The sequence below is a fragment of the Gobius niger genome (assembly GCF_951799975.1).
Source record: "Gobius niger genome assembly, chromosome: 19".
In the NCBI taxonomy this organism is placed as follows: Eukaryota; Metazoa; Chordata; class Actinopteri; order Gobiiformes; family Gobiidae; genus Gobius; species Gobius niger.
The window spans coordinates 5158923-5169601 of NC_136870.1; the positions used below are offsets into that span (position 1 = coordinate 5158923).

Genomic DNA, 10679 nt, shown 5'->3' on the forward strand with positions numbered 1-10679 from the left:
CTCATGTCTCTATCTTTATTCAGTAGAAAAAATACATTATAATTTAGCATTTGTCAAAGTAATGGTGGAGAAATGGGAGAACTTTTTTCCCCCTCTGGCTGCTTTGAACATGAAATATCTATTTGTATCTAGCGCATTTAGCAGAGGTTTAAACCATGTCCCACATCTTCATTTAGGCTTGGAACCTTAATGCCAGCGACAACATTGTTCTATTTTCTTTTCCTTTTAGCAATCCAATTTTGCCCTATTCTAAATAATGTAGCTGGCTCCAAAAACATAAACAAATTGCTAGCTTGAACGAGCTACAGTTAGCCTGCACTGAACACTCTGGGAGAAGCCACCCTCACTTAGTCCGTTCTTAATTTACAGTCTGTGCTTCTGTGCCACCATCTTAAAGTCCAGAGAGAAATCACCTAGCGATTCCGTGCATGTCGCCCATAGCGTCAGTTCAGCGAGCTAGCATCTCTTCGCCAAAATTCAGCTTCCACTCTAAAGACTAAATGGAGGCACATATGAGATAACACAAATCCTTCCTCCACGAGTTTGTAGTGTTTGCAGAGCCACTTAAGTCAGTGTTTGATCTGCTCGAGACGTTAGCATTAGCTTGTAGCATATAGCCACCACACTGTCTGTAAAGAACACCTGCGGCTAGCTAGCTCAGGATTAACTTTTGTTTCTTTATGTCTTCAGTTTGTGCAATGTGCAGCCCTATGTTTTTCATATTAAGTTGCATCAAACCACGATGATAAAACCTGTCGTTTAATCTGATTAGCCTTTTTAATTTGTGTGTTTTTGTTTTTTGTTTTTAATGAATCCCTCTCATTATCCCCCACACTAACCTGCATCTCTTGACAGCTGTAACTCCCCAAAGCAGTTTGACATCCACACTTAAAGACCATGTGCCCATATGTTTGTAGTAAAACGTTTCGCGTCCCAGTATTGGTCGTGATCTGCTTTCACAGCTAACAAGTTCAAAATGACTCGCTCACTTTTTTGCCAATATTTGTAAATCAAAGGTAAATTACCAGTAACAATGGTATTGGTTACAGTGTTACAACTCTGTAAGTTTAAAATGTTTTAACAATTTTAAAAGACTGCGTACAATTGACCCCCTTGCGCCTGAACTTGGATGTAACTTCAGTAGTATCAAATAAATATACAAATTTTCTTAAGCCCCTTTGTTTCAGACACTAATCAGTACCCCCGGTGCCATCACTTTGACCAACGAGACGAGCTTTTCCTGTGAACCGGCCTGTCAGGTCCAATCAGGAGGGAGGGGGAGGAGCTTGATGATTTACTTTTGAAATGTCATTCTTTCTCTCCTCATTTTGCAATTGCTTTCAATCGGGAGGGTGGGAGGGGGACTTGATTGTTTACTCTAGAAATGTATGTCTCTCTTTCGTAGTTTTGCAATCTTACAGACTATCACTTTAAATAGCCTAATGTTTCTAAAATGACTCACTTTTTATTATTAACTCATCCATGCTTTCATTGTGAAATAACGACAATAGTTTATTTGGAGTTCTTTGTATGTACTGTATATGTATCACATCAGAACTAGATTCTGCTGCCCTCTGCTGGTCATTAAACCTTTAGTTCAGAATAGAACCCATAGAGAAATAATTGAAAGTACTTTTTATGTTATTATACTGTTCTAAAACGGGGCTAAAATTGACCCAAGCACAGAAAATGGTGGCTGAACTAGTTATCCAAAAGCCCAAACATAAATGCAAGACTGAGAAACAGAGTAGTAGAACCAGAAGTAAGTTTTGAACATCCCTATAGATTTCATTCGAAACACCCATAGGGGGCACTGTGCTTCACCTGTCCCCCTCCAACAGCTAACCACCTCTGCTCTTCTGTCCACTGCTGTGTCCGATGTGGCCGCTGCTCACGCGCCTGTCTCTTCCTGCCTGTAGATCCCTCTAGCGGAGATGGAGGCTCTGTCTCTGGGCTCGGAGAGATCCTGGTCACTGGCTCTGACTGACGACTCCTGCACGGCCGATGACTTTAACCCTCTTTTTCTAACCAGCCTGGAATGCAATGTACTGACACCCTCTGCTGCTTTGACCCCCCCTCCACCCCCCCCCATCAGTGCCCGCCTCTTCTCTCTCCGCAGTTTGTCCAAACGTTTTTTCCCAGGGCTCTCTCAAAGCTACACGTTCGCCACGAGGCCGACATACCCAAGGCGATTAGTTCAATTGGAGGAGTCAGAACGTTTCAGTTAATTATGCAAAAGAACCAAGCTCCATTAATCTAATTGGACAACCTGTGCATAATTTAAAAAAAAATCTGTTCATAACTTGGCGTGAAACATCTAAAATTCAATATCAGACTGAAAAAAAAAAAGATGAAACTCTCGTCTTTTACACACGTGTTCATTCACAAATATTGATATGGTCGTTTCCTTTCTGGGAGTCGGCCGTTTCCATAGCTGCGACTAAATACCAATGGCCGCTGGCTGCTGTGCTTTATGCCCACAACACTAGAGGCCGCCATTGCTGTAGTACCTCCATATCGCCGCTGCTCCCCCATTGAAAAGCATTGGACTTTAGACACGTTAAAAACAACTTTAAAGCCTGGTCCCAATTTTTTTGGAACTGTCTAGAGCTAGATGTTCCTCCTGTGATAACGCTGGGTTAGTTACAATTAAGGGGACCAGGCTGGTTTTCGCAAAAAGAATTTTTGAAATCTCGTACTTAATGAGGGTCGGCCTGTTAGCATTGCCACGCAAGGGCCGAGTCTACAGTGAAGATCCCGCCCTTTTGCCCTTTTTAGGAACATGCTTCGTCAGAGCTGGGGAGCGTGGTCATTATGGTAAACGGAGAGGAGTGAGGAGAAGCTGTCCATTAATATATACAGTCTATGCTAAATACGGGAGAAATATATAAAACTTAAGTGTTAAGTGCCCATATTCTCAAAATTAGGCTTTCATTCCACTCTTCCCATCTCCATCTAATGCAAATGTGGTCATTTCCTTTGTGGAACATACTGTACCAACCACAAAAGTCTACGTTTAATCCTCTAATGTTATTCCTAGCCTGATTTAGTGAGTTTTAACCCAGGACACCTTTTTTACCTATAAAAAAACTAGCATTAACTGAGCAGAATATCCTAAAGTCCTCTAAAAGAAGTCTTCTTGACCATATGTCAACAAAACAAAACAAAACCAATACATTAAAACCTTAACACACGTGTCCTCTGTCCTTTACACAATGAGCTTCTGCCCTTCCAGAACTTTCCAAAGTCACATCTCACATATCAGCTCTATCTTCAAGCCGGTCATGTGGCCCATTAGCACTATCTACCTCCCCCTGATCTATACATCGCTCCATAATACTTCCAAGGCTCGGTCATTACAGGAGAGGGCATCTCGCTTCAAAATCGAAAAAACCTATGAATAGAGTGTCGCTGTGGCGTCGGGAGGTAATTATCAGCCGGGCGTTGTCCAAAAATGCAGAGCTAGCATGGCCGTTAGGTCTCTCTCCTCACATGTCGCCGGTCGTCGAGAATGGAGGGTCACCATGACCTTGTTTTGTGTCTGTGCTCAATCAATATGTGTAACAGTAACGTAAAGACAATTCATGCCAAGCTGATTGGACTTTTAACTATTTAGATGGACGTCCAAAACCATTTTGTTGTCCGCTTTGGTACAAATTTCTAGAACTCTTTTGCTTATTAAACATTGAATTGTTTGAGTCCATGAAACAGCATCTGCCTTTCTCTTTTAATATGTTCGTTCTGATGCTCCTCCTCCATCGAAACGTTGCTCCAAAATGCATCCTTTCATTAAGATCCTCTACGCGGAAAAATGCTTTGGGGGATTTGTTTTATTATTTGTTTTATTAATATTATAACTAAATCAGGAAAATAATAACTTACTTTAACTTACTAAAAATGATCACCAAAAACTGAGCAAAGGGCCTTTCTCACCGGCCTGGAGAGTAGTTGGAGACCAGTTGGTGACTCAAGTTGCCACTGGTCACAGAAATGTCTCCGAGACGTCCCCTGGAGATAAGGCGAGTCTCCAGGTAGTCTCTGTGAACAGGTTTGATTTCAGCGGAGTCTCTGCATGGTCTTGAGGTCTACACGGTGTCAAGCAGCTGCAACAATGTTGCGAACACTATTTGTTTTGCTGAACCTGTGAGACGTTTCTGTGACTTCCCTGCAGTGTCTCCGAGACCTGTCGGATACCAAGGAGATCACAAAGAGTTGTATGGAGTCTCTTTGAGCTTTCCTTGGTATCTGCAACACAACTGCCTGAGACCGCGCAGACCTCTCTTTGACCTCTCGAAGACCTCAGAGACCTCTCAGAGACCTCTTAGAGACCTCTTAGAGACCTCTCGAAGACTCAGAGACCTCTCAGAGACCTCAGAAACCTCTCCAAGACCCCTCAGAGACCTCTCGAAGACTCAGAGACCTCTCAGAGACGTCAGAGACCTCTCAGAGACCCCTTAGAGACCTCTCGAAGACTCAGAGACCTCTCCAAGACCCCTCAGAGACCTCTCGAAGACTCAGAGACCTCTCAGAGACCTCAGAGACCTCAGAGACCTCTCCAAGACTCAGAGACTTCTCCAAGACCTCAGAGACCTCTCGGAGACCTCTCAGAGACCTCTTGGAGACCTCTCAGAGACCTCTCAGAGACCTCAGAGACCTCTCCAAGACTCAGAGACCTCTCGAAGACCTCAGAGACCTCTCGGAGACCTCTCAGAGACCTCTTGGAGACCTCTCAGAGACCTCTTGGAGACCTCAGAGACCTCTCGAAGACCTCAGAGACCTCTTAGAGACCTCTCGAAGACTCAGAGACCTCTCAGAGACCTCAGAAACCTCTCCAAGACCCCTCAGAGACCTCTCGAAGACTCAGAGACCTCTCAGAGACCCCTCAGAGACCTCTCCGAGACCTCTCGAAGACCTCAGAGACCTCTCCGAGACCTCTCGAAGACCTCAGAGACCTCTCAGAGACCTCTCAGAGCCCTCTTGGAGACCCCTCAGAGACCTCTCGAAGACTCAGAGCCCTCTCAAAGACCCCTCAGAGACCTCTCCGAGACCTCTCGAAGACCTCAGAGACCTCTCGAAGACCCCTCAGAGACCTCTCCGAGACCTCTTGAAGACCTCAGAGATCTCTTGGAGACCTCAGAGACCTCTCAGAGACCTCTCAGAGACCTCTCGGCCTATTGTTATTACAAGTTTTAAAACATGTGAACTTGCCAAAATCTTGTTCCATCTCCTCCTGGGCTCATCTCTCCTGTTAAAGTTATAAAGAGCCGAAGCAAGTGCGCCACTCTTTGAATATTGGAACACCTGTCCGTTGCACTGCGGGAAAATACCAAAGAACCAAAAACAGAAAAGTTGTGGAACATGTAGCATTGAGAGACGCTGGAGAATCTAATGTTTTCATCCCACCTTTCCAGCTCCTGTCTAGTCCTCCAGTCCAGTCCAGTAGAGTAGTGCGCTTCCTCCTCCACAGTTCCAAGTTCTTTCTCTCGCTCTCTCTTCCTCGAAACCCCTTCTGTCCTTCCTTTGTCCCTGTGTTAATCCTGTGTGCTTTCTATGTGGGTCCTCGTCCAATTCTCGTTGTCCGATTTTGCGTGACTTTCAGACTAGGGGTGGGATTTACGAGGCAGCTGGAAAACACCGTTGCTTGATTGTACGCTCCAGGGTAAATAAGTATACGTTTGCAATAAGACAAAAGGTTAGCCAATCGGTGTTCAGGTCAGAACTGTGACATTATCGATTTCCGCGAGTCCTCGTTTATCTGGTCGCCATAATGCAAAGCGGCTGAGATCGGCCTGCTAGAAAAATACACTGAACGGGTTCCAGTATTCGGAAAAGTTTTCCGCCGTAGCCTAACTTGCGAACTGTATGCAATTGATTGTCGTTTCTACGATCACTCTCCAAGTTGGCAACAGCTGCTGAAGCGTCCCACCCCTACTCCGAATCTGTTCTGTATTAATGTGGTTGATTTTTCCGGGGTTTAGAAAAGTCGCTCGCCTCACGTTCTGGTGTCACGAGTTTCATATGGGTACTTCTCTGATGGTCCAAATACAAGCAGTGTAGGCCCATCCTCCTGACCAAGGTCCTGGACTAGATAGTGACAATGACTCCGTAGAGAGCTCCAGAGTCATTGAAGAATGGGTTGAATATACCCTTCCCAAACACATTTCATCTCTGGGTGCTATAGACGGATAATCTGCTCTGTGTAGTAGATATATCTCCAAAGGTCCATGCACATCAATATGTTCTGAGAGAAACGGAGAAATTAGCGAGTCCTTTTTTCCAGACCCTGGAAAAAAAGATAAGGACATTACTTAAAAGCGATTGAACAAATCGAATTTCAATGCATTTTGGGCTGTCTTAAACTAAGTTTGCCAATGGAACAAGCATGTTTTTTTGGAGATACATTGACGCCATTCCGCCTCATTCATGGTTATGAGCCCATGTGGTGTGTGAAATTAACACCCTGCTGCAGGTTCCTCAAAAGGCAGGCGGAGAAAACTCTCTGGAGCCAGGCTTTAAAGTAGTTTTTGACACGTGTAAAGTTCTTATTGGTTTCCATGTTGTTGTGAACCATTCTGGAGTCACCCCTAACCACCAGGGGGTGGTCTTGCAACCATGTCAGCACCACGGCCCGAAGAACGAAGAGGAGCGCAATCCTCGCCCTTTGCATCTACTTTTGTCCAAATCCAATGTTGTTTCCTTACTTTAAATGTATGTTAAGCTCACTTATTTTGAGCCAAACAAAAATGCTTTTTCCATTTGCAATCCTATTTCAAGATGATCCAAACTTAATCTATATTCTCTTAATTCAAGCAACAACAAAAAAACGCCATTTAGATTTTCCAAATTACGAGTCTCACAAAGTCCGCCCTTGAGTCGAGTAAATGTGCTGCTTGGCTTCACAGAGAGCACATTTGGGATCTTACACTCTAAAATAATTCAGACTCCTCTCTGATTTCTCACAGCTTAAACGATCCCATGTTTTTTCCTCCTGTTGTGATGGGGCGTCGGGGCCTGACTGTGTCCTCTCTGTCTCCAGCCTGAGAGCCTAAACGGGGATGGGCCCCGGGAGGAGCACCTGCTGAGCGTCCGGAAGCCGGCAGTGGGACGCACACACTCCCTCCCCAATGACAGCTACATGTTCCCGCCCCTCGACCAATCAGCCGCCAGCAAGTCCGCACAGCTCCACCCACAGACGCACAGGCCGCAGCACATAGGGGCCTCGCACAGGGGCCAGTCAGGTGAGGGTAACCGTTTTGCCACAGGGAGCACATCTTGGTACGAGAAAAAAAACGTTTAGATTGATACCATGATATTTGTGTCACGTTTAGATGCTGAAGTGTTACAACCTTTCACAAGATATTTGTCCCGGACATTTAGCCCAATGTTGCCTGCGAGGTCATAGGACCAAATGTTTACAACATATTTGGAGAAACATGGGGACACAGGGCGATGTGATCAAAGGGAAAATGGCAAAGGAATCATTACATCAAATTTTCTTGAAATCGTTTTGTGTACGCTAATTACGAACAAAATTACCCACCACACATTTGGAAAAATGCAAGAGACAGTCATGGCAGGAGTGTAGCTGATGATAACACTTTAACAAAATCACTGCACTAGTGAAGTGAATGCTACTTTTAACTCACAGCCTTCATTATAACGGTACAAAACATGTTTTGAAATATATCTAGTGTGGAGAAATGTAATGTTAGGTATCGGATCAGGAACGGTATCTGGCAATTCTCAAAATCAAATGACTCAGACTCGGATCGGGGGCCAAAAATCCTGATCGGGACATCCCTAGAAATGTTCATGTAACGTTAGCATCTTGTTAACTGTTATAGCATTAGCTGTGTCTTTACTTTATCGAGAAGATTAAAACAAGGTTTAGGCTAACAACATGGTGGAGCTAATAGTAAGTCTCAGTCAAAACTGTATGACTGAGAGCTTGGCCAAACAGCTCTGAATAAATGTTAATATAATATCTTCCCTGTGTGTGTCTGTGTGGTATGTTTGTGTGTGTGTGGTGTGTGTGTGTGTGTGTGGTGTGTGTGGTGTGTGTGTGTGCCCAGGCTCCAGCAGCTCAGTGCGCTCCCAACCTGAGGAGTCCCAGCAGCTTACCATCCCATCGGAGCTCTTCAGACCCATCAGACCCCACAGCGTGTCGGACTCTGAGGCCATCCCCCGCCTGCCCCCGCCCCGACGCCACCACACGCTTAGCCGGCCACTGCGCAGACAGGTGACTGCAGACTGCACACAGGCCGGGTTTACATCCAGTCTCGCTCTGGTCCAGCCTAGCTTAATAGCTTAAGCCTGGCATGGCCCTATATAAGTATGTTTTAGTAGTTTTTTTAAACAATTGGATAAAGTTATGTTATTTTATTTATTTATTTATTATTAATCATCAATGAATCTGGAAAAGGACATGTGTCTATCTCCTCAAAGACACTGTCAGGAGGATGGAGAACAGTGGATTAAAATATCTGCATGATTTACTATGGCTTGTATTGTATCTAAAAGCTGCAGTTGGCAGGTTTGTCCAGTAGATGGTGCCAAATGTCTACATATCATCCGTGTGTTTGTGAGTTTCCTCCCTGCATCAAACCATCTAAGTATAGCACATTTAAATATAACAAGAGCACCAGTACAGTGCGTTGGCATAGTTAATACGAACAGGTTACCATGGAGACAGATTAGAGTGGATAAAAATACAACTACTTTTCACTGCTCTAAATCCCCCTCTGTTCATGAGTGGAAGGATTCACCTGCTCCACCACGTTCCACTCTACTGTGTCCTGTTCTATGTGAGGACAGTCTTTGTTTCATCTTTCAAAACGACACGTTCAGACTTTAACATGAATGTTCTGTCCCCGTTGCCCCTCCTCCCTCCTCCCTCCTCCCTCCTCCCTCCTCCGACCTGCAGGTGGCAGTATCTACTGATTCTCAGGAGGCGCTGTGCGCAGACACAGTGGAGGGCAGTGAAGGACTGGTGAATGTGGCCTCTGTGGAGTCGTCCCCGCCCTGCTGTCTCGTGGTGCAGCAGCCCGTCCCTGCAGCCTGTGTCCCGTCCAGCGAGCAGCACACGTTGGACCCTCCCTCGCCGGCGGGCCAGGACCGGGAGTCCCTGGCGGACCAGGAGGTGTCTCTCCTCACCTGCAGCACAGAGTATCCCGAGCGGCAGAACCGCGGGCTGAAGCGCTTCCACAGCGTGGACACACGGGGCCGCGGCAGGCTCCTCCCCCGGCCGCGCCCACTGTCGTGGCTGGACGAGCCGCGGCGGCACTCTGTGGAGGTGTGTTCGTCTGTGGAGTCCAGCCCCCAGCGCAGCCACGCCTCCACCTCCTCCGGCTTCGTCTCTCGCGGGGACAGTCTGCAGACCTCCACCCAGCTGCCCTCACCGCGTAGGAAAAAGAAGATGAGCCCTCCGTGTATTTCTGTGGACCCCCCAGACTTCCCCAGCCTGAGCGGGCTGCCCCCCCTCCTGCCGGGCCACGACACCTGCCTGAGGAGGAGGGCGCCCTCTAGTGACTCTAAAGACTCCTTTGACCTGACTTTAGGGGAGGGCTCAGGGCCTGAGCGGGGCTCGCCCAAGAACAACAACCCCAAACTGTTGACTCTGCCCAGCTTCTCGTTTGAGAAGAGCAGCTCGGAGCACTGAGGTCTCTCCACACTGACCACACAGACCCCCGCACACCTCTGCTGTGGGCCACTGACCGCACAGACCCCTGGACATGCCTGACTTAGGAAAAAAGACGAGGCCTTTGACGGTATTTGGGACAAACAGAAGGAAATGTGCAAAAGACATCATTTTCATTGTTTTGTGCCGTTGTGGAGTTGGTCGCTCATCACTGGCACATACTTAGTTTTCAGATCCATAAAAAGTACAAGAGGCTGTAGAGGTTATGAAGTAGGCACTGACTGATCGTATCACACCTGCTGTAATAACAGTCACTAGGTTTACATGCGGATTCCAACCAAACATTTCTAGTAGCAGAGAAAATGTTCTCACTGTCCTGGTCCCTGACAGAGCCCTTTCAACTCAAACGTAAGCTCAGCAGATCTGTCTTTATATGCGTGCATTCACCCCTTATATTTGCAAATGTGTGTCCGTAAAAAAAAACGATATCCGGGTCATTCCCCCCATCCCCCAGTTCGGGCCGAGGAAATGACTTTACCTCTTCCTCCGGCGGGTAAACATTGTGAGTGTGAGGCGACTGTCTCACACCTGGGGCCCCCACAGCGGAGGAGTGCAGCACACACACACATACAGTATACACATACAGTATACACATGCAGTAAACACATGCAGTACACAGCGCACTCGGCGTATCCATGCTGGTATCCTTAGTGCTAGTAATAATGCTGTAGAGAGTATAAAAAAGGTACTACGACCATGAGAAAAAGCTGGGTATTGACGGAGCGCGGCACTGGTGTAAGGCTCATTTATGCTCCCCCTTCCAAATGCGCACGGAGCAGAATCCATTTCGTCTCATAACTGTATATTGTATTTGCATTTACGGAGGATGAAAAAGGAGACATTAGTACTTTTAGTGATCGTTAACCTGGAGGTGTTAAAAAACAAAAGCGAATGGCTGATGGAGGCTTTAAAGGGGACACACTGTTTATCAAAGCTGGCTGTTTCTGACATTTAAACGTCTGGCAAGTTAAGCATCTTACTT

At 46.3% G+C, this 10679-nt stretch overlaps 1 protein-coding gene across 10 annotated transcripts in view; it reads left to right on the forward strand.

The window, feature by feature from the left end:
• Positions 1-10295, forward strand: part of cacna1g (calcium channel, voltage-dependent, T type, alpha 1G subunit) — a 347077-nt gene extending 336782 nt beyond the window's left edge. For 7 of the 10 annotated variants that reach the window (XM_079577933.1, XM_079577934.1, XM_079577929.1 and 4 more), the window contains 4 exons: positions 1920-2045; positions 7037-7238; positions 8073-8239; positions 8924-10295. In XM_079577933.1, coding sequence (XP_079434059.1) covers positions 1920-2045; positions 7037-7238; positions 8073-8239; positions 8924-9658 — 1230 coding nt within the window. In that variant the 3' untranslated portion in view covers positions 9659-10295. The remainder of the gene's footprint in view (positions 1-1919; positions 2046-7036; positions 7239-8072; positions 8240-8923) is intronic. The other 3 variants (XM_079577937.1, XM_079577938.1, XM_079577930.1) reach the window with 1 other exon arrangement.
• Positions 10296-10679: the final 384 nt, after the last annotated feature.